This window comes from Cnephaeus nilssonii (genome assembly GCF_951640355.1).
Source record: "Cnephaeus nilssonii genome assembly, chromosome: 10".
NCBI classification, from domain to species: Eukaryota; Metazoa; Chordata; class Mammalia; order Chiroptera; family Vespertilionidae; genus Cnephaeus; species Cnephaeus nilssonii.
The window spans coordinates 2,426,361-2,449,317 of NC_137081.1; the positions used below are offsets into that span (position 1 = coordinate 2,426,361).

The following is a 22,957-nucleotide window of genomic DNA, read 5'->3' on the forward strand; positions in this document are numbered from 1 at the left end:
GTTTTCTTTGATGACAAAATCCGAATTATTAACTGGTACACCTAGTAGAGCGTCAGCCTGCGGACTGAAGGGTCCCGGGTTCGATTCTGGTCAAGGGCACATGCCCGGGCTGCAGCTCCATCCCCGGTGTGAGGCATGCAGGAGGCAGCTGATCAATCATTAATGTTTCCATCTTTCTCTCCCTCTCCCTTCCTCTCTGAAATCAATAAAAACATATTTTTTTAAAACCACAAATGCCAGCCACGTGCTGAAGCAGTTCATCCTCCTTACAGTGCCTGACCAGGGAGCTCCGGTGGCAAGGAGGCCGCACACGAGGGACCCGCTACCTCCAGCTGCGGCCCGGAAGCAGCGCTCATCACAGCCGTGTGCCTGACATCGTTAGTCCGTACGTCCGTCACGCCCTTTGCCCCAGATTTCTCCTGGGGAAATCACATGCTCTTACAGCCTCCCTCTCCTTATGGACTTCCCCCAAACTTGAGATCCGAAAACTAAATGGGCCCCTTTTTGGCTGCCGTTAGCTCTTCTTCCTGGTCGCCCGGGACCATGTCTCAGTTCCTCCAGATAGTCCCTCAGAACACACAGGCGGCAGTGCCTGGGCCGGTCTGCCTCCTGCTTCCAGGGGTTTGGACCGGACAGGCCCAGGGCACCCCTCCTTCCAGCCTCGACCCCCCTCCACCGTCCTATCCAGTCCCACCTTCGGAACCTCCTCCACACGGGTTTTCCGCCTTCACTCCTTCTTGCCGACACCCATGGGCTCCCAGAGTCCGCAGAGTCATCCCCCGAGGTGGAGGCCGGGTCCCCGCCCGCACCTGCCCCTCGCCCACACCCACCTCTCTCTGGCCTCCGTTTTGACCCGACGCTGTGGCTCTCCGGGGCGGGGCCTCTCCTTCCCCGAGTTAGAGGAGAAGAAGCCGAGGGCGCTGAGCACCTTAAGGTGCAAACCCAGCGCGGGGGCCGCCTTCTCTCTGGGAGGAGCTGGAGCCTCCCCAGGTGAGGGGGTGACACCTGGGACCGAGGAGGCCCTGGCCTGGGGGGGAACTGGCCCAGGACCGTGCGGAGCTGCAGGCCCTGGTGCTGCCGCTGACCCTCAGCTCCTCGCCCCTGCAGAACCACCTCCGCGGGAGGAGGGGCGGCTCATCAGGAAGAGGGGCCACACCTGCCTCCCCTCCGCAGGTGCCCCCAGGGGCTGGCGAGTGTCTCTTCCAAAGGCTCCCCTCCAGCACCCCCAGGAGCCTGGGAGCCCAGAGGCCTTTGGGGGCCCCTCTGTGTCCCCCTGGGGTCTGGCTTCTGCCTGAGCCTCTCCCCGAAGCCACTAGGCATCCTTTAAGCACCTGGAGCCCTCTCCCCGGCACTGGACCAAATGCAACAAGAAAGCTTTCTGCAGCAAAACACAAAAAACAAATAAAGCAGCTACCCTTCAAGCCTGCAGCCTGCCCTGGGACGCCTCTGCGCTGTGTAACACGTGTGTCCTGCCGCGCTGTCTGCACCGTTAACAAATGGAAATGACTGGGCACCCACCTGTGAGGGAATGGCTTCATGATGGCACCCTTACTCCGAGGCACACGCAGCCACTCAGAAGGAACATACGTGTGCGGTGCCTCTAGGGCTAGAGAGGAGCTGCGTGCAGGCCCGGATGGTTCCAGCCCAGACACGCACAGGGGCACACCCACCTCCTGCCGCTGGGGACGCTGCTGGGCTGCAGAGGGTCGGCCCTCCTAACGGCATCTCCGACCGGTTTACTCCGGTGTTCACGGGAAATGTTGTAATTATCACTCTTTAACCTGCACGACTTTGACAGATTCATCAGCTTAAGCCGAAACCTCCTCAGGGAAAACTACCCTTTTACCGTTTTATCTCCTTCAACACGCGATCTGTGATTATTAAGTGTAACTTGTTAATGTCTCTCTCCCATTTTTTTAAAAATATATTTTATTGATTTTTTACAGAGAGGAAGGGAGAGGGATAGAGAGCTAGAAACATCGATGAGAGAGAAACATCGATCAGCTGCCTCCTGCACACCCCCTACTGGGGATGTGCCCGCAACCAATGTACATGCCCTTGACCGGAATCGAACCCGGGACCTTTCAGTCCGAAGACCGACGCTCTATCCACTGAGCCAAACCGGTTTTGGCATCTCTCCCATTTTTAAAAATACATTTTTTTAACCCTCACCTGAGGATATTTTCCCATTGATGTTTATTTTTTATTTTTTTAAATATATTTTTATTGATTTTTTACAGAGAGGGAGAGGGATAGAGAGTTAGAAACATTGATCAGCTGCCTCCTGCACACCCCCTACTGGGGATGTGCCCGCAACCAAGGTACATGCTCTTGACCGGAATCAAACCTGGGACCCTTCAGTCCGCAGGCCGACGCTATATCCACTGAGCCAAACCAGTTAGGGCTCCCATTGATGTTTAGAGAGAGTGGAAGGGAGGGGGAGAGCCAGAGAGAAACATCCATGTGAGAGAGACACATCGATTGGCTGCCTCCTGCACGTGTCCTGACCAGGGAGTGGGATCTAGCCCGCAACCAAGGCACATGCCCTTGACTGGAATGGAACCCGGGACCCTTCCGTCCGCAGGCCGACGCTCCATCCACTGAGCAAACCGGCCAGGGCTCTCCCCCATTTTTAACGGGACAGGGTCCCCCCTGCCCTGCACCATCTCCCACGTGAGGCCCCTCCTGCACCATCTCGCACACACCGTCTCTGGGTAACCCTCGGCCCCCAGAAGCCCCGAAGGGACGGGGTCACCCTCAGCACCCCCCGGAGGGCAGGTGCCTGCACAGGAACCCCGCTGTGCCCGGGGAGCAGGCCCACGGGCGCTAAGGACGGGAGCACACTGCAAACAGCAGGGAGCTGCCTGTCCTCCCAGGAGCCCCTGCGCCTGGAAGGAACGGGCAGGAGCCACTGGTCCCCTCCATGCGCCCCAATAGGGAGGGAGGAGGAGGAGGAGGAGGAAGCCTGGCAGGCACATGTCCGTCCTGGGCCCCGGTAGAGGCAGGTTGACAAGGCGGGAGAGAGGCTACCTGTGCTAAATAGATGGGACTGCCATTGGGCCAGGGGTCCCACTCCTAGGAGTATTTGCTAAGAAACCCGACACCCATCAGAGAGAACGTAGGCTCCCTACGTCCATGGCAGCACAATGTACACTAGCTAAGACCTGGAACAGCCTTCCCATCAGCAGACGAGGGGATGAGAACGCCGTGGGACACGTACACCACGGAATACTATGCAGCGGTGAAAAGGGAAGGAATCTTAACCTTTACAGCAGCATTGGGGGCCTGAGAGCGCCGTGCGGAGTGAACTAAGCCAGGCAGAGAAAGACGGCGTCCATCATCTCACTCACAGGTGGGACCCAATGAACAAAATAAACTGAACAAACTAGACCCCGAGACAGGGAAGCAGCCAGCAGAGTGTGGAACCTCGGAGGAAGGTGGAGGAGGCGGTGGGAGGGAGGTGATCAGCCAAGGACCTGTGTGCACACCCATGGCCGCAGCAGGAGGGGGTGAGGGCCTGGGGCGGGGCGGGGAGAGGTCAGTGCGGGGAGGGGGACATCTGTAATACTTTCCACAATGAAGTTTATTTTAGAAATAAGGCGGGCGCGGGGGGGGGGGGGGGGGGGGTGGTTGGGAGCTGATCAACCAAAGACCTTGTGTGCGTCTTTGCAGAGCCCATGGGTGCAGACCACAGCGGGGCAGGCCTGGGGGGGCGGGGGGAGGGGGGAGGGGGCCGCGGGCTAGAGGGTAAATGGGAGGAAAAATGGGGACAAATGTAACAATTTCAACAAGAGACTTAAAAAATATAAAATAATAATAATAAAATTTTAAAAGGTTAAAAAATAAATACCGGTAGTCCAATATATCTAATCCATTATATCTAATCCCATCAATATAGTCCAATAAAACGACTTTTTAACCCAGTAAAATCTTATATGCCCAGTTGTCTTATACGCCGGAAAATACGGTAAATAATAAATAAATACATACATACATACATACATACATACATACATACATACATACATAAATACATGAATACATAAATAAATAATAAAGTATTTAAAAAAACGAGTTCAAAGGTACCCAATAGAAACGCACTGTCTCTGTCTTTCATCTAACTTGACGTTGCCACACGAAAGATGGCGGCGCGGGCGCTGCGTCCTGCCATCGAGACGCCGGCCTAGAGGAGCCCTGCGCGGCGCCTGTGCGCGTGCGCCCCACCGCCCGGCCCCCGGACAGGAAGCGGGGACAGGGCCGCCGCCGGGAGCTCCTGCGCCTGCGCGAAGGTGGTGGCGGCCGAGAGTGTCGGCAGGGTTCGCTGGGGCGGCCCCGGCGCGGCGTCCTACCATCGAGATGCGGTCCTAGAGGAGCCCTGCGCGGCGCCTGTGCGCGTGCGCACCACCGCCCGGCCGCGGAGAGGAAGCCGGGGGCGGGGGCGGGGCCGGGAGCTCCGCGTCCGCGCGAAGATGGTGGAGGAGGAGCAGGCCGCCCGCGTGGTCCGCTGCGGCGGCAGCGAGCTGAACCTGAGGAGGGCGGTGTTCTCCGCGGACTCCAAGTACGGGCCGGGCGCTGCCTCAGGGGCCGGGCGCTGCCTCAGGGGCCGGGCGCTGCCTCAGGGGCGCGCGTGTGCGTCCCGGGGGCGGGGGAGGGCTGTCCGGGGCCCGGGCTCGCCGGCCGCTGGTGGGGCTCCCGGGGGGCCGCGTGCCGGAGCCCAGGGCGCACGGAGGGGAGGCGGCGGGGGGCGCTGGGGCCGGGGCGGGGCGACGAGAGCGAGACACCCCTCAGTCCCGCCACCGCAGGCTGGGCGCGCTGCCGCCCCCATGGTCCCGGCGGGGAGAGGGGGGCCGGCGGGCGGGCCCGCGTGTGCAGATGGGGCGGCTGGTGGGGGGCCGGGCGGCGGGGCCGAGTCAGGACCGTGAGCCGCTGACAGGTGCAGGGAAAGGAGTTTGGGTTTGTGCTGACGGCGGTGGGAGACACGGAGGATTCGGTTGAACTTTAAGGCGTGCTCGGTCACGCACAGGATGAGCCCCGTGTGAGTTTGGAAGGCACGTGGGAGGGCGCCCCTGGAGCCGGCAGGACAGGACGGCCCTGGCGTCCAGGCTGGAGGGGGCCTGGGCACGGAGAGGGCCACCCGCAGGGAGGCGTGCCCAGAGCTTGGTGCTCTTGTTGCTTGGTCTGGTAGACGGTGCTCCCGGCCGCGCTGACTGCCTCCCGGCCACGGCACTCAGTTCCGAGGGGAACATGAAAAACCAGTGGCTCGGAGCTGGTGACACAGTGACCCGGCGGCATTAGAACAGTTGCTCTCATCTATACTAATAAAAGGGTAGTATGCTAATTAGACTGAACATCTTCCAGGCGACCTTCCCGATGTCCTTCCGTACATCCTTCCCGACAAAGCCATGTTGGCGGGGCCAAGGCCGAGGAGGTTAGAAGCGATCAGGCTGTCAGGGAAGAGCAGTTAGGGGGACCAGGCTGGCAGGCAGGTGAGCGGTTAGGAGCCAGAGGTCCTGAGGGGTCCCAATTGGAGAGAGTGCAGGCCGAGCTGAGGGGACCCCCTTCCCGTGCACGAATTTCATGCACCAGGCCTCTAGTTATTTTATAATGATTATTTACTGGTTCATCTCACCCAGTTAATTTATAAAGCCTCTGAGGTTCAGGCAAGTTCTGTTGAACAAACTGGATTGGACATTGGGAAACAAATAATACCTCTGCCCTGCAGGGTCTGAGGCCAGGTAAGGGAGGTAGACGTCTATGTAAGCACGTACTTCCCACACAAGGTGAAAAGACCGCTCCGTGGCCTGTGGGTCTGTCTGCTGTGAAAACAGTCCAACCAGAGTCCCCGCTTTCACCGCCATCAGCAGTCCAGTAGCCTCTGCTGTAAACCATTGTTTGAAAGGAACATGGACAGCAAAGAGGTCTGACTCCAGAGAGTGTGGGCTCATCTTTCTCTCGTTGCAGGTACCTCCTCTGTGTGTCTGGAGACTTCGTCAAGGTGTACAGCACAGCCACGGAGGAGTGTGTGCACGTGCTGCAGGGCCACCGGGACCTGGTGACCGGCATCCAGCTCAACCCCAACAACCATCTCCAGGTGCCCACCGCTCGTGCTGCGTCTGTGCATGTGGGCTTATTGTTGCCAGGAACGTTGGCATTGAATTGACTGAGAATCTGTCCAGGTTATGATCAGGGAGAGAACTAGGTTGATTTTCTGATTCAAGATATTTTCACTTATTTTTTTTTTTTAACTTTTTGTTCCCCCTCACCCACGAATATGCGTTTTATTGATCATTGTTAACACGGGGTCACAGCCCACGGCTGCCCGGCCTGTGGTGTGTTCTGTCAGTCATGTCACTCAGGGCCAGTAGCTGTGCTTGAGGGAGGCTCCTGGCGGCCTGAGCCGGTCACTCAGGGTCTGGCACACGGTGAGTGTCTTGTCTAGTCTTCTCGGTTCCTCTCACGCCTGGTGACTAGCCCACATCCGAAGGGGCAGCTAGGACTTGGTGTTTCTCGAACCTGTTTGACCTCTGAACTCTTGTTTCCGGAACACCTGCTGTGAAATGCTGCCTGAGGGTCCAGATGCCGGCTTTTAGAGACGCGCTTCTTAGTGTTGGTGCAGCAGCCACCCCCTGAAGGCCGGCATCTGGACCAGAGGGCTCCTCAGGCAGTGGGTCAGTCGGTTCGTTTTAGACAGACTTGGGCCTCCCGTCTCCCTCCGCAAAAAAGCTCTCGCTTCTCGGAATTCAAGAATAAGGAGCCGTCACTTCAATTCAGCTCTTAAGTCCCAGCCAAGCTACCAGAGAGGTGCCTCAGAATACTGCCTTGCTCTCGTTTCGATCAGGTCCCCTCTTCCGGTGAGCACAGCCACCTGGGGAGTGACCGTTGGTTTTACAGGGTGTGCAGCCCTGGCCTCGTCCCCGCCCCGGAAGGTGGCGGACTCGCTTCCGGTCGGCGCACACCTAGACGGGGCTCAGTGCCCACAGGCAACCGAGTGGCCCCCATGTTTCTCTCCCCCTCTGAAATGAAAAGGAAAGGGACTTGCATTGTCATCCACTGCGTTGCCACAGGAAGTGGGGCGTACGGGAGCGCTGAGCCTTCCAAAGCCGAAGGAGCTGCTCCTGGAAGTCGGTGGAAGCTTTTCTGCAGGGCAGGCCTGGCCTCCGGCGTCCTGGGGGTGTGAGCAGACACACTGTTGTTATCTGTAGCATTTGGATGGTCTTTGTAGCAGAAATATCTGTTATTAAAATTGGGATTTGTGAAGTCTGTTACTAAGTTTTAGAGCAACATGAAATGTTCCGAGGAACCTCAGGTTAATAAAATTCGAGGAGGACAATTCTAACAGCAGGTTCGGTGGAGGTGGAGGGTGAGGGTGTGTGCCGGAGGCTCTGTGGACTGGAGTCACAGTTTTGGTATTGGCCATTGTTTTAACAGTGATTATGTATTTGCCTTATTAGATTTTACCCATGTTCATGAGTCTAAGGTTATATGTAGTTGCAATGTGTATTTTTAACTTGATATAAATATTTTACTTGAATAGATAATATTTTCTTCATTTTTTATTCCTGTCCTCCAATTCCATGTCCTCATTGGTAGAAATCTTAAAATTGCCACTCTCAAAAATATCTGAAATTGTTTACAAACATTATAAGCCAAATGTTTTCACAATAACAGCACAAAAACACCCCGTGTCCAGGGGGGCAGGCTGAAGGGGGGGGGTGGCCAGGCCTCGGTGTGCCGCGGAGCAGGGTCCTCGCTGGTGGGCGAGTGTTCGGAAGCTGGACACTGGTCGTTCTGGAAGCACTGCCTGCCTGCGCGCAGATGACGGCCGTTTGCAACACGGGGCAGCCCAGCCCTGAGGGCTTTCCCGTCAGTCCCCCCAAGACGGAGGTTGACCTTCCCCCATTTTAATTGCTCGTTCAGTCGATGGATCTGCTTCCTCCTCAGCTGCGGTGAGGTGGTCACGAACAACGGACATTGTGCAAAAACAGCACAAGTAGCTGACTCCACTTCTCTAAGAGAACAGTGAATTAGGGGGCAAAATGCCTTCTGTGTTAGCATTTAATCCATTTGATATCTTAATGGAGTTCTTTTTTTTAATCTGTTTTTACTGTTTTCCCTTTTAGCTGTATTCTTGTTCCTTTGATGGCACGATTAAGCTGTGGGACTACCTCGATGGCATTTTGATAAAGGTATGTGTGTTGGTCTTCCATTTTTATTATGTGAAAAGGAATGGCGACATAATTTAACGACCCATTACTCCCTCTGTAAGGACAGATGGCATTCCTAAACAAGTCGTCAAAGTCACACACCACAAAAGCAAATCTGACTATATAAAAACTTTAAACTTTAACAAAAAATGAGCAATAAAATGGAGATCATATTTACTAAAGATATGCGGTAAACGCGAAGATGTGCCTGACCTCGTTGGTAACTAAAGAAATGTAAATGTAGACGTAAAGTGTCCCAGCACTTCCCACCAGTCACGGTAATTACAGATCGAAAGAAGCTAATGGTAGGAAGAGTGTAGAGAAACATACTTTTGAACACGGCCATGAGAACAAACTGAACACAATGCCTTGGCTCCAGCAGTCTCCCCGTCAGGGATCTCCTGATGACAACAATGCATGTGCGTGTCATCCTTAAAGCACTGCTATGGCAGAAAGGAGAGATTGTAACCTTGATGTCAGTTAAAATGTGATAATTCATTCAGTAGAATACTATGCAGCCATGAAAAAGAAACGACAGGCTCAGTATGTATAATTTGGAAGGCCATTTGATCAATACGTATTGTCTTCTGTGTGCCAGGCACTCCTCTGATGTGAGCAAAGGGACAGAAATCCCTCCCTGCGTGGGGCTTAGGTTGGGACCGGGGCTCAGGTAGGAGGGAAGGCTGACGACGTGGCTTTTTACCTTTCAGACTTTCACAGTTGGGCACAAACTTCACGCCCTCTTTACTCACGCGCGTGCTGAGGATTCTGTCTTCGTTACGATAAAGAAAGAAAAGCCAGGTATGGTGTGATTAATGTACTCTGCTTGATACAGGCGCTTCCATCTCACAGTTTCTCAAACGCAGCAATGCTCTGCAGCCCGTCTTGTAAAAGGCTGTGTTCAGAACTCAAAGTACAGACAGCTCTGAGGCGGTCCCTGGGCCGTCGGCTGGATTGGCTCACGGCTTGTTAGCTGAGTGAGTCCTTCCCGGTTCTGTATTTTTGTTTTGCTTTGTTTTCAGGTTTTTTTGCCGGGGATTTGGGGAGGGGGGAACAAATTTGCCAATTGTTAATATGTCATGGACTTTTAAGTAACCTGAGAATAATCAAAATTGTGACAGCTAAATTTTTTTAAGCTAAAATTCATTTGGTGCCAAGTCTGTTAGTGAATAACATTTTATCTATCAAAATATTACATTAAAAAAAAAAACACAGTAAGTTTAGTTTTCCATATGTAGTCATTTCTAAAGGATATTCCAAAAATGTTCTGGAAATGGCAACATTCTAACACAATTAAGTTGCCTTCTCAAATAACTGCTTTAAACCTAACAGTCTTCACTATTTAGGTTCTGTTTTGTGTGTAAATATGTGGATTCTTAATGTCTGTCCTCATGCTTCCAACAAGTTCAGGTTCCTCGACTCCCTGACTGACAGTCCATAGATTCACTGGGTCCGAGGCTTGGCCTAGGAACCTGCGTGTTAGTACGTTCCCAGGGGGTTCTGCTCACTCGTATCTGGTAGCCCCTCTTCACACGCACCCTGACTCCTCGGCTGGGGGGCGTTGCCCGCAGCTAGAATAGCTCTCTGTCAGCGAGGCCGTGGTCCGAACCCGGCTGCACATTGGAATCACTCCAAGGAACTAAGAACCTAAGATGCAGAGAATCCCGCTTTAAAGCCGTTTGTCACGGGGGCTGGAATGACGGATACCGTGGCATCGAGGGGCTCCCGGAGCCGTGCGCGGTTCCGTGCGGGAGCGCTCGCTAGTGACCCGCGCCTGTGCTAGATGTGTTCCAGCTCGTCTCCGTGACGCTGCCCCGCACACCCCGCCAGGACGCCGAGGCCGGGGAGCCCTGCCTGGTGCTGGACTACATCAGCCCGTCGCCCAAGTGCATCGCCTTCGGGAGGCAGGTCAGATTCCTTCCGTGGGGTTCTTTTTGTACCTCACCTCCCTTTCCTGCCGTCTGTCCTCAGCATTTTTCCTTACCGGCCTTGATGCTGCCCCGAGCTGCAGTGTTTTTGTTGGTGACTAAGGGCTGTGTCACTGGAGCGGGTGGTTATGGGTGGGTTTGCCAGACCACCTCATTGTGTGTATCCTGTGTTATTGCTCTTGTAACGCCAATTGTCCAAACACAACCCGTGGTTTTGGCGTTTGCACTGTGTTTCTGCAAAAAAGTTGTTACAATACTGACTTTTGTGACAGTATTTCTTCCCAGAGTGCTGACTGGGGCATGTTATCTTCTCTGAAACCAGGGCGACTACGTGGCCGCCGTGCGGGACTTCTACTTGTCTGTGTACTTCTTCAAAAGGAAGGCCACGTCCAGGTGAGCATCCCCTTGGACAGCTCTGGTCTCGGGTGCAGCAGGGCGAGGGCCTGACAGCTTTAGCCCATCAGCCCCTTGTCCCAGCTGCCATTCCTTCGGCCAGTGCAGAGCCGATGCCGACACTCAGCCTCAACAAGAAAGTCTAGCCAGCTTTGCCCAGGCAACGAAAACAGACACAAAAAACACCAAGAGGACTTTTTTTACAGTCCTGCCCTGAGTTCTGAGAGCCCTCCCGTGTGGGCTTTTACTTAATTAACTGCTTACCACGAGACTAATAATCAGGAAAGTGTTTTCTTTTAGGTTTACTTTGTCATCGTCAGGAAACAGGAAACACGCTAAGAACAACTTCACATGTGTCGCGTGTCACCCGAAGGAAGACTGCATAGCGACCGGGCACAAGGACGGCAAGATCCGCCTTTGGTCAGGCGGCTGGGGAGGGCGCTGGTGTCTGTGGGCTGTGTGCTGTCTGCAGGCAGCCGCCTCCGTCGGGAGGGGCCAGCACTGGGCCGCTGCATGGGGACCCCCCCCCCTTCACCCTTTAACCCTCCCCCACACCCCCCCTGCTCACCCGTCTGTGCTTCTGTGCATACACCTCAGTGCGCACGCTCACTGCTCTAGGGGGAGGGAAGTTCTGCTGTCGTCATGTTACTGCAGAGAACTTCTTTGTCTGCCTTTAAGTAAAAAGGAAAGAGTGAGTGACAGTAAGGGACCAGCTGAATGGTAGGACCCCAAGGCCTGCTGTTTATCGAAGTGACCGGTTAGAAATAGAAAACGGACTCAGGGTACTTTTAGGACATTAGGACCCATAAGCTTGATACCGTGATTTATTATTTTGTGCATAAATGTAATATACACCTTTGGTGAAACTAAAAATGTGGTTCTTCTCCAATAGGAGGGGTTTTGATGATGAAAAGAAATACACGTACACGTGTCTGCACTGGCACCATGACCTGGTCATGGACCTGGCTTTCTCAGCGACGGGTAAGGCGCGCTTAGTGGTTTCATTCAGGTGAACTTTGGAAGCGTGTGAATCCAGTATTTTAATCTCGGTGTTTAGAAGCCTTTCTTATCTTAGGATAAGATCATGTTGAATCAAAGCGGTAACAGTGTTCCAGTCCCAAGAGGGACGTGGTCAGTGTTTTACCCCGAAACACGAGTTTGCAGTCGACTCTCTGGGACCCTGGATGGGGATTAAAGGCCCGTCAGTCCCACGTTGCTGAGTGCCTGCCTCACGAGTGTAGAGCCTGTCACTTAGTGATCATTCGGATCTGTGGTTTCCCCTCACTCCGTAAGCGGGCTTGGTTAAATTGACTTATGTTTCAAGTGTAAGACAACCTCCCGTTCCTCTGCGGGAATCACTGGATTCCGCGCGATCCTCGTGTTGTGTAGGGAGCTCTCGTCTATCAGGAGACGGGCCTGGAATCGTTTCCGGTGTGCTCGTCAGGTGCAGGATTGTGCCTGTGACACAAACTGGGACATGTTCTCTTCTGTGTGACCCGGAAGATTCCTTCCTAGAGAAGCCATCAGGCCTGGGGTGCTTGTTTCTTTCCCTTCTCCTTGTACCAGAGGAGGAGCTGGTCAGCAGCAAACTGATCACATGCCAGTGGGAAGGAAAGTCCCTGAATCGTGACCTTAAGTCCTGGTTTTAAGAGATTAAACGATAGGAACGCGCTTGTGTGCATATTTAAAGACAGTTCAGTGCTCGCTTCGGCAGCGCATGTACTACCATTGGAACCACAGAGGTTAGCATGGCCCCTGCGCGAGGATGATGGCAAATTCACGAAGCGTTCCATGTTTAAAAAGAAATAGTTCGTTTCTCTAACGTGGCCCGAAAAATTAAATGCTGAGTCTACTTCTCTTCCCTTTTCCTCTCCAAACACCGCCCTGGCCTCTCTGCGGGAAAAGGCAGCAGCCTGCTGAGCGGCGGCCGGGAGTCGGTCCTGGTGGAGTGGCGCGACGCGGCCGAGAAGACCAAGGAGTTCCTGCCGCGCCTGGGGGCCACCATCGAGCACATCGCCGTCTCGCTGGCCGGGGACCTGCTCTGCACCTCCCACGCCGACAACAGTACGTACGTCCGTCCGTCCGCGCTCGTGGTTGTGAGGCAGCACCGTGGGGGCGACGCCTCCGCTCCCTGCACCTGCCTGAGGCCGAGCAGCCTCCCCTTGAGGAGCGTGTCTCTCCATTCATCCTCTTTCTATCGTCCTCTCCGCCGAGATCTGCCCCCATCCAGTCTTTCCAGAACTGCTGCGCAGCTGTGGGCTCAGTGTGTGTGGTTTTTGTTGGGCCGCTTACATTTCAGAACCTTTTGGTGTGGAATGAACCGAGGGGGAAGGGAGGACGGGCTCTGAGGTGGGCCTTGGTGTGGGCATGGCGCGTGCACTTCCGGGAGAGATGGCCGTGATGGGGCGAGGGCTGCTCTGGCAGAAACGGAGGCCGTCTGCCTGCTCCCACGCCCGATGGAGAGCCGGAGCGGCCGCCTCCCTGCCCCCCAGCGGGCACACCTCAATGTACACCCTGAGCCACGTGCAGAGGCCACCTCAGAGGGAAGACTCTCTCTCGTGGCATGTGACTTTCCAAATTTACACTTAAAATGCACTCCTGTGACACCTAAAAGACAACCTGCTCAGCTGCCTCATATTCTGATGAGTTCAGAACCCTCTGAGTTCAGCTGATTTTCCTAACAGGAGGCTCTGGCCTGCTCACGGTGACGTGTTTTGTACCCACAGAGATCATCGTCATTGGCCGGAACCTGGAGGCCTCCGCCGTGATCCAAGGCCTGGTGAGAGGTACTGCGGCGCGGGGCGGGCGGGCTGTGTCCGTGGGAAGCGGGCTGTGTCCGTGGGCGGGCTGTGTCCGTGGGAAGCGGGCTGTGTCCGTGGGCGGGCTGTGTCTGGCTTCAGCTGCTCGTGTCCCTCTCTTTCAGACAGCAGTGTCTTGACGGGCTTGATGATTGATCCGAGAACGAAAGCTTTGGTTTTGAACGGAAAGCCTGGCCACTTGCAGTTCTATTCTCTCCAGAGTGATAAGCAGTTATACAACGTAAGCTTCTGGCCCATCCGCTGCCTTAAAGCTGGTGGAGCTTGCAGCCCCGCAGGGCCCTGGCCACCACGCGCTCGGCAGTGCTCAGTCGTCTGCATCTGGTCCTGGTGGCCATGGCCGTGGCTGCAGCCGCTCTGTTGTCGTGTTTTCAGGCTCTAATTAGCTGCACACACGCCTGTGCCTTGAGCCACGGGGACCAGGAGGAGAGGATGTGGCTCCGCCTGTGGTGGAGGGCCATGGCACCTGCAGACAGCTCTCCGCTGCAGGCTCGGGGGCGGCCTCCCGGGACCCGAAATGCAGCCAGCGGCCCGCCTCTCCTCTGTCCCCGGGACCCTCCACAGGTTCTGTCCAGGAGCTGTGGCACCTTCCCTCTCTCCTCTCACCTGTCAGCCCTCAGAGAGAGGAAACTTGCTGGTCTTTTTACTCCCACATTTCTATGCAGTCCTGGAGATAGCAGGCACTTAACACGTGTAGTAACAGACCAGGAAGGGGGTGAGAGGAACAAGTGGGAATAAAACGCTGGGCTCCTCACAGCAGTTCTGTCTTTTCCCACTTCTTACCGTTATCCTTGATGCTCTCACATGCGTGTATTTACATTAATCAGCATGTTGGATTTTTTAACCATCAGCTAGACATTGTGCAGCAAGAATACATCAATGACTGCGGCCTGGTGCAGATTGAGCTGACGAAGGCTGCGTTCGGCTGCTTCGGTGCCTGGCTCGCAACCGTAGAACAGCGTCAGGAAAAGGAAGGGGAGCTGGAGCTGCAGCTGAAGCTGTGGACGTACAATAAGAAGACACAAGGGTAACCCCTTACGGCCCTAGAGCTTCCGAGTGGGAACCTGTTGTTTTCTCTTATGGTTTCACTTCCTGGTCTTTGAGATGCTGTGTTTTGGTAGCTTTAGATGTAGGGTGACGGAGGAGGCGTGCTTCTGATAACGCCGCTAAGCTTTCTGCTCGAGACAGCTCAGGTGTCCCCCAGGTCATCAGTCATCTCACTGCATAAGTGAGACAACATGGGGAAGTGACACCCCAGGACATAAGGCCTAGTTCCAGGCAAATCCAGGATCAGACTCTGAACGTCTCAGTTCATTGCTCCCTCATCACACTGCCTTCTTGGGGAACATGGCAGTGTAGACGGCGGGGTGCAGTGTGTGTGTGTGTTGACTGGGTAAGGAGCCCACCAGTTTCTCATACCAGGGCCACCCAGCCCTTTATCAAGTCCTTCCTGTGTGCCGGAGCGAGGCTTCCTGCTTTTGTACCCACAGAACACGTGGGATAAGCCTGGCGTCCATCTCCCCAGGGGAGGGAACAGGCCCGGTCACCCTCTCGGAACCGGAGCTTTTCCAAAGTACAGGACTGCCGGATGTCCTTCACAGAGCACAGGGCCGGCACGGTCCATCTCCCCTCACAGCCTCCCGGGGACAGCGGGAAAGGCGGTTGGTGATCAGACACGAAGTGCTGACAGGCAGTGGGAGTAGGTGGTTTTCCATTTTCTTCCACGTTGGGGTCTTTGTACTCAGGCCGTCGTTGGCTTATTTTCTGAAGCAGCCAGGGAGGCACTGGGCTAGTGCAGGCGGCTTTCGGGGGCCATGTTTGATGGCCCGTTAACCCTCACGTACCATTGAGGTGACCCGGTGCTCCATCACCTCTGGTCAGGACAGGGGGGGTGTCAGGAGCGCGCCGCGGCGGAGACAGCAGGCGGCTGGCTGTCATTCCAGGCCCTTCCAGAGATGCCGTTGTAGGATGTACAGCAGGCCGTGTGTATTGTCTGAGAAATCCTGCAACGGTGCGGCGGCGTCCTGGTGTGAGGATGACGTGGCGTCTCCTTCCTTCCAGGTTTCTTCTCAACACCAAGGTTAGCGCGCCCCACGAGGACCGCATCACTGCCCTGTGCTTCCGCAACGCAGAGAAGTCCGACAGCCCCACCTTGGTCACGGCCAGCCGGGACGGCCACTTCAAAGTGTGGGTCTTGGCCGACGACTCGGACATCTACAGTGAGTGGCTCAGCAGAGCGTGTCCGAGACCTGACCGGGTCATCTCCGCGCTGCACCCGTTCTGCAGGCGCTGACACGATGTGAGATCACACCAATGTGCCTTTCTCCAAGCCCGTGCTTTTCAGTGACGCGCTGGACTGCTCCGCGCTGGCTGTTCTGTTCCCATTCGCAAGGGGGCCGGAAAGGGCTCGGCGTGCAGCCTCCCGCGGCCCCACCAGGGGGCGCTCGAGGTCTCTGGGACGAGCAGGACCTGCAGCTCAGTCCCTGCTTGCAGCTCCTCACCAGGGCGCAGGGGTCCTGCCTGTTGGGTGACTTCCCACACGCTCTCCCGCCGTGGTGCCGTCTCTAACCGTGTCCGTGTTCCCGCAGGACAGGCTGTGGGCTGGACCTGCGACTTCGTGGGCAGTTACCACAAGTACCAGGCGACCAACTGCTGTTTCTCGGAAGACGGCTCGCTGCTGGCCGTCAGCTTCGAGGAGACGGTCACCATCTGGGAGGCCGAGACCTGGGAGCTCAGGTGCACGTTTTGTCAGCGAGCTGGGCACGTGCGGTAGGTGAATGACAGGAATAGGAAGTACCTTTTTCTGACATTCAAACAAGTCCTGTACCTGAGCTGTAGGGTACTGTATGGGGGGGGGGGGGGGGCGCGGTGGGCAGCAGCTGAGCCGAGGGCGGGAAGCCGGGCCTCCTGCAGGGGAGCCAGGTGCTGGAGTCACCATTTCTGGAACCAGGAGTGACACCTCGTTCCGGGCCTGCGGATTCTTCTGTCACCACACGCGTCATGTGCTGCCTCGTGACCAGCTGTGCCTGAGCCTCGGGCTCCAGGCGGTGCTGACCCGGCGGGGTCCCCCACGTCAGGGGCCAGCGCTGGGACAGAGTGGCAGACGGCGAGGACATGGCTCCCAGCCCCAATGCGTCTGACTGAATTCACTGAGTGGGGTCCACAGTGCAAACGCCTCCTCGGGTGAATGAGCACAGAGAGGGGCTGTTAGTAAATGTCTGCATTTCGCATACACTGTGTGTGTGTGTGAGCCGTGCCCGGGGCGGGCTGACGGCTCCTGTGGTCCTCAGGCACCTCTGCTTCGGGAGGCTGACTTGCTCCAAGTACCTTCTGGGAGCCACTGAGGACGGGACCCTGTGCTGCTGGAACCTGCTGAGCTGTGCACGTAAGATGTCTTTCCAGCGACTCGGCAAAGCAAGGACGGGCGGGAACCAGGCCTTCAGGGCTTCTGGGTTGTAGCGTCACGTCTGACCCAGAGACATGCCATTTTCTACATGGGACGTTCTGACAGGCGGGGCCCAGGCAGGACACAGCCCTCCTTCCACACACCTGCCGTAGGCGGGGCATTCACAGCGGCCAGTGTCGGTGGAGAGACTCAGCTGCCCCCCTCTGGCAGTGCCTGCAGCGTGTGGCTGGCTGCTGCCCCTTGTCCTCCGTCCGCTGGTTGGAGCCGTGTTTCTGCTCACGCGTGTGCGTGTCACCCGCAGTGTCCCGGCTGCTTCAGTCTGAGCTGCCGGCCACGCCCTCCTGGCGGAGGTGCACTGAGTGGCTTTTACCCGTTGGGATGCATGTGGAAAGGCGTGGTGGGTGTGAGCAGTGGATGGTGTGGCAGCCTCTCGTTCTCTGCAGTGTCTCTGGCTAACGTTTCGCCAGGTTGAGGAGCGGCAGAGAGCGCCTGGCGCAGCTGCAGGGAACGGGGGCCTCGCGGGGTGTGTGGAAGGAGGGCTGGGTCCTGCCTGCGCCTCGGCAGCCTCCACACCTGTCCCTGTGTCTGCGGCGCTTTCGGAAGCGTGACCCCTCTTCCTGGGACGGGGGGGTGGCTGTCCCCGCGAAGATGTGAGTAACAGCCTTTGACGCGCTCCCGGCCAGGAGCGGTGAACCGCTTTCCTCTCTCCCCAGTGGAGTGGAGCACAAAGCTGAACATCACAGTGATGGAGCCGGACCCGCGCTCAGAGAACGTGGCCGCCGTCGCTCGGTCCTCGGGGGGCTCGCACTGTGAGTACAGACCACGCTGGCACGGTGGGGTCTGTAACTAAGGCTTCTCTAACGGCTGAGGTAGAAGTGGGGTCACACTTGCCCGCCGGTCAGAGGTCTGAAGCCTCGGAGCCCGCGGCACTGCCCGTCCTCGAGTCCCGTTCCAGCGCCGGGTGCTTTGGGCACGTGCGTCTCCGGAGCATCGTGCAGCCCCGCTCCCCGCACCTGCTCCTGCAGGCAGCCCGCGCTGGGGCTCGCTGTCTGTCCTCTGCTGGGCTCTGGGCTCTGGAGCGGGGTCCTTCCTCCTGGTCCCCCGTGGCCTCGCTCCTCCCTGGACACACAGGTGTCCGGAGGTGTTGGCAGGGTCAGCGCTGAAGCGGCCGTGACGGCCATGGCGAGGTGGGCGAGCCGGGAGGGTGCCGCCAGCCCGAGGCCAGAGCTGGCCTTTGCGAAGCGTGTTGTCTGTCCGTCTTCCCGCTAGTGTTCGTGTTCAAACCGAGTGAGCCGAGGCCGCTGTACGTCCAGAGGAACATCTGCGGCGAGGAGGTCCGGTGGGGCGTGTTTGTGCCTCGGGACGTGCCCGAGGCGCTCACCTCCGAGGCGCTGCAGTGGCTGAACAGGTCCCAGTTCTACTTCCTGACGGCGTCGCAGGTACGCGCCCTCCCCCGAAGGCCGGCTGCTGTGCCGCGGGGAGGGATAGCCGCCGGAACCGGTGCCGGCTTGTGGAAGGACTGCTCCCCAGGAAGGCGTCCAGTGTTCGCTGTGCCGCCCGCAGGCCTGAGGGGCTGCTCCTGGGTCAGAACAGAAGGCTGGCCTCCCTTTCTCACTGTGACGTCTTACTTACTGTGCCTCCACGGGTCCTCTCTCACGGCACCCACTGATCTCTCTTTTCAGAGTCTGTTGACGTTCAGCTCAAAGTCTCCCGAAGAGAAACTCACACCAACAAGCAAGCAGGTACGTGGTGCCGCCCCCGGCAGACTGCGTGGCTCCCTGCACAGACAGGGTCTGTCAGAGCGCAGCCGTGAGAGAGCACGCCTCGCCTGGCCCGACACGGAACTACCTCCGTCCTCCCCTGCTGCCTCCTGAAGGCACGGTGCTCCTGAGCATGCGGTTCGGTGTGTGAGTCCGTGTTCAGTGCTCGTGGCGCGAAGAGGTGCGCAGTCCCTGAGACGTGTTAGGGATAGCCTTCCATCCACGCGTGTCTCTGAGGAACACATGTGTGTTGCGGAGTCTGGGTTTTGAGATGCAGGGTTAGCGGTGACTGAGCTGTTGAAACGGAAGTTGTCGCTCTTTTCCACACCACCCCTCCCCCCACATGCACGTCGCTCACACACACCCTCCTCCCAGTCCCCGGAAACATCTACACGTTGGTCTGTCGGTACTGGTGATGGTAACCCGCTGAACACAGTCCTCGGCCAGCCACGTGGGATAGGCTGTTTTCCTTTGTGACCACTTCTCTCTGGCGTTAGTGGCTGCCTCCTTCCTTCATTTGCTTCTCCCCTGACTCGCTCCGAGCTCTCTCCCAGCTGCACACGTCGTCTCCGTGTTTCCAGGCACACTGCCTCCTCTTTCGGGTCTTGAAGAAAGTCCTGAGCCTTCTGACCGCTTCCACCTGGCTGCTTGCTCTGTGAGCCCGAGGCGGCCTCCGCCCGCGCTAGGGCCTCGCCTCAGCTCTGCGGGCAGAGCCCGTGGTCCCGGCTTCGGCCACGCCCTGGCTTCGGTGCAGCACGTCCTTCGGGCCAGGAGGTCAATGGGAGACCTGTGTCTGGGAAAGTGTTTCCTTTCTCCCGCCCGACTGGTTGGCTGGGCATAGAACTCTGAGTGGAGAGCCATCTTCTCTCAGCACTCTACGGGCTGTGCCCGTGTGCTATAGTTCCCACCGTCACGGGAAGGCCATCACCATGTGCTCACTGAGCTCATTCAGCACCTGGTCGGTCGCTCCTGGGTCTAGCCGCTGGAGATGTGTCAGTGAGCAGATCTCAACCTGTGGTGTTGGCATTGGACAGGAAGCTGCAGACAGGATTCATGCTGTGTTTACTATTTAATAAGGAGGGGATATGCTAATTGACCCTCACACCATCACAAAGATGGCAGTGCCCACAGCCAATAAAGGGAATATGCTAATTGACTGCCCCCGCCCTCAAAGATGGCAGCGCCCAGTCCCCTCAGCCCCACCGCCCCAGCAGGCACATGGCAAGGCCAGGCCCGTCTCTAGGCGGGCCCAGCTGCCCCACACGCCTGCCTCCAGAGTCCCCCAACCACCCAGGGCCACCCGAGGCTTGCGCTGCCGGCAGTGGCAGCAGCAGAGGTGTGATGGGGTGTCACCTTCCCCTGATCGCTGGGTCGCCTCCCGCCCCTGAGGGCTCCCAGACTGTGAGAGGGGGCAGGCCGGCCTGAGGGACCCCCCTCTAGTGCATGAATTTTCATGCCCCGGGCCTCTAGTAAGTTCATAAGCACTGTTTCAAGTGATGAGGGAGGACTAAGGGGAGGGCGAGTACTGATTGCCGTGTTAAAAGGGGGTGCAAGTCAGCCTTCATGAAAGATGGCTTTTCTGGGTGTTAATCAGACAACTAAGGAAGAATCAGTTACTCCTTGCCTTATTTCTGTTCTTTTTCTGGAATTCCTGCTAGACTGGCAGCACGAATATTCTTTACTCCTCCTGTTCTCTGGGAGACAGCCTCGTTTACCCTCTGACGACCTTTTCTCGTTCTCTCTCGCATGGTCCGTTCCATCAGGGCTTCTGCCCGTTACAGAGACCCTGTGTCTATGGGTGCCGCGTCCTGGGCATCTGCAGGACTCTGCAGTGTAAACGGGGTGCTCTGGACTCCCCCACAGGCAGCGTACAGCCGCGGTCGCCAGCCTCCCGGACCTCACGCACACCATGGTCCACGGGCCACCGGTTGGCGACCGCTGGCCCAGAGCTCTGCCTCCTCGGGCCTGCCAGCCACTGGCCCTCAGCCTGTGCCGTTCCACGTGGCACCTTGCACCCAGCCGTGGGTCTGCCTTCGCAGGCGTCTCTGTGGGACGGGGGCGGCAGTGAGAAGCGGTGTTGGCTCTGTCGTCTCAGCGTCCCCTGGTCGCCTTTCTCAGCGTAAGTGGCTGCTGGGCCTCGGCTGCTCTGCCAGTGACATGAGAGACGGACTAGGGCGTTCTGAAGGGCTTCGCCTGGCCTTCCTGACTCGCGCTTCTGGCTGAGCTGCCGGAGTAACGGCCCTGCGTCTCCGCCCTCCCAGCTGCTGGCAGAAGAGAGCCTGCCGACCACCCCGTTCTCCTTCCTCCTGGGGAGGCACCGGCGGCGGCGGCAGGGGGAGCAGGCGGATGGTGCCTCGGAGAGCGAGCTGGTGCAGCTGCCCGTAACGGAGAACGTGCCCGCCATCAGCGAGGTGAGTGGTGCCACTGAGGCAGGCCGTGAGGGGCAGGGAGGTGCGCTCAGCCCTGGAGTCAGACGGTCTGCAGGGGTCTGTAACAAGCGGCCTGTTAACTCCTTCCGTGCTGTGCAGCTTGGTACAAACCACGCAAACGGCACAGACGTGGGACTCGGACTCTGAGGGGAGGGGCGGCGCTGTCTGCGTGAAGGTGGGAGGGAGGAACAGTCTCGCCCTGGCTTGGTTTTCTCGGGGGAAACCTGTGGTGGTTGGTTGGTTTGGCGGCGACTCTTTAGGTGAAACCCTGGTTTCCGTTTCCCTGCAGCTTCTTCACACCCCCGCCCACGTGCTGCCCTCGGCCGCCTTCCTGTGCTCCCTGTTCGTCAACTCCCTGCTGCTGGCCACGGAGGCCCGGAGGTAGGCGCTGCGGGGGTGAGGGTGTCCGCTGTGGGGCAGGGGTGCTGGTGACCCCGTGTTAGAATGTCCTTCCCTGGATGTCTCTACTTTATAGGCTTCACATGACGTAGGGTTGTGAAGTCAAGTAGGTAAAACACATTGACAATTTTCTAAGTGTTAGAAAAGAGATCTTTTGTGGAGGTTTTAAGGATTCGATATGTAATTCAAAATTACACTTTTTGTAAATTCACCTACTCTTTTATAATAGCCTATAATTTTTAAACTGCACACGATTTTTCATTTTCTTTGTCTATGTGATTCTACCTTTACATAGATATCTTAGAGTTATTTTTGACAGACATTTATATTTAAATAGTAAGTTTATGTTCTATTCTGTTGTTAAAGTGCTGAAGAAATGCCTGACGATGTGGATATGGAAGAAGAAGGAGAAAGGGACAGTTCAGAGGAGGAAGACGCTGCCCCTGAAAAGGTCCAGCATGCGGATCTCACGGACGGGGGAGACGGGGGAGACGTGGGAGACGACCTTCGGCAGCAGCTGTCCAAGAGCGAAGAGAAGGTGCTGCGGACGCTCCGGAGAGTGGACTACAGCTGGGTGGCCGTCCCGTGAGCCCCGGGCTCCGGCACTCTTTCTGTTGGTGTTCCCAAAACACCTCCGTTAATGTTATTTCTGTTTTCAAAATAAATACGAACAGGCTTTCCTTCTTAATAACTGATCATATGCTCTTTGGACTGAAAGGTCCCTGGTTCCATTCCAGTCAGGGCACATGCCCGGGTTGTGGGCTCGATCCCCAGTGGGGGGCGTGCAGGAGGCAGCCGATCAATGATTCTCTCTCATCTTTGATGTTTCTCCCTCTCCCTCCCTTCCTCTCTGACATCAATAAAATATATTTAAAGACACAGACACCAGCATCTGTGCAGTCACGAGGTCTGCTTGTACTGAGTCCAAGATCACCTCCTTTTTAACCAGCTCATTGCTTTTCCCCAAAGAGTCTGCCCTCTGTTATGTAAAGGGAGTGGAGCTGCCACGTTCTAACCACTTTGCATGTGGAGTTTTCCAGTTCTCTGATACACTTCTATAAAAACGGGAGTAAAGGTTAGCTAAGGAGGCAGAGGGGTAAACTCTGAGCTCACCTCCTCCCAGGCACACATCAGCATTACAACTAAACTCTAGAACCGCCTCTCAGAATTCCTATCCCTAAGGATAGAAACAAGCCACATTGAGACGGGGGCTCAGACACGTCCAGGCAGGTCCTGCCTCAAACCGGAGGGACAGCTTGGCCTCCGAAGTGCCCCGGGGAAGTGTTAGGGGTCCCACTGGGCACCTGCTGGGAAGAGTCCCAGGACATCTGGCTTTGAAGACCAGCGGGATGGGGTTACCTTCCAGAGAGAACGCGAGATCCTTAAGCAGACCCGCCCCAGCACAGGCAGCAGCCGGAGCCCCGGCCGCGGGAGGGCTAAATGGACTGGCTCGGGCGAGGGCTGTAGGGCAGGCACCTGCCAGCTCGGGATGGAGGAGGGAGGCCAGGCGGGCACCGCTGCTCTTTGTGGAGCTCTCCCGCCTCGCTGGCCCGGCCACGCAGGCAAACGTAGTCTCCTCCATCCACCTGGCTAACTGCCTGCCCTGCCCACCCAGCCAGAGC

General features: G+C 56.9%; 1 protein-coding gene across 1 annotated transcript; it reads left to right on the forward strand.

The window, feature by feature from the left end:
• Window positions 1-4,307: 4,307 nt before the first annotated feature.
• Window positions 4,308-22,210, forward strand: WDR75 (WD repeat domain 75). The gene is made up of 21 exons (XM_079782980.1): window positions 4,308-4,558; window positions 5,962-6,091; window positions 8,121-8,186; window positions 8,915-9,005; window positions 9,988-10,112; window positions 10,455-10,525; window positions 10,826-10,945; window positions 11,418-11,506; window positions 12,431-12,589; window positions 13,252-13,311; window positions 13,449-13,564; window positions 14,193-14,368; window positions 15,403-15,560; window positions 15,930-16,110; window positions 16,632-16,726; window positions 17,461-17,556; window positions 18,017-18,186; window positions 18,430-18,489; window positions 20,769-20,918; window positions 21,226-21,317; window positions 21,702-22,210. Exons 1-21 carry the CDS (start codon window positions 4,470-4,472, stop codon window positions 21,922-21,924), a joined length of 2,517 nt encoding a protein of 838 aa, XP_079639106.1. The 5' UTR covers window positions 4,308-4,469; the 3' UTR covers window positions 21,925-22,210.
• Window positions 22,211-22,957: the final 747 nt, after the last annotated feature.

Bases quoted from the DNA above. Each gene is read 5' to 3' on its own strand.
- WDR75 (XM_079782980.1), top strand. From the start codon at position 4,470: ATGGTGGAGGAGGAGCAGGCCGCCCGCGTGGTCCGCTGCGGCGGCAGC. The intron at 8,187-8,914 runs GTATGTGTGTTG...TTTACCTTTCAG, and splicing joins TCGATGGCATTTTGATAAAG to ACTTTCACAGTTGGGCACAA. The intron at 17,557-18,016 runs GTGAGTACAGAC...TCTTCCCGCTAG, and splicing joins GTCCTCGGGGGGCTCGCACT to TGTTCGTGTTCAAACCGAGT.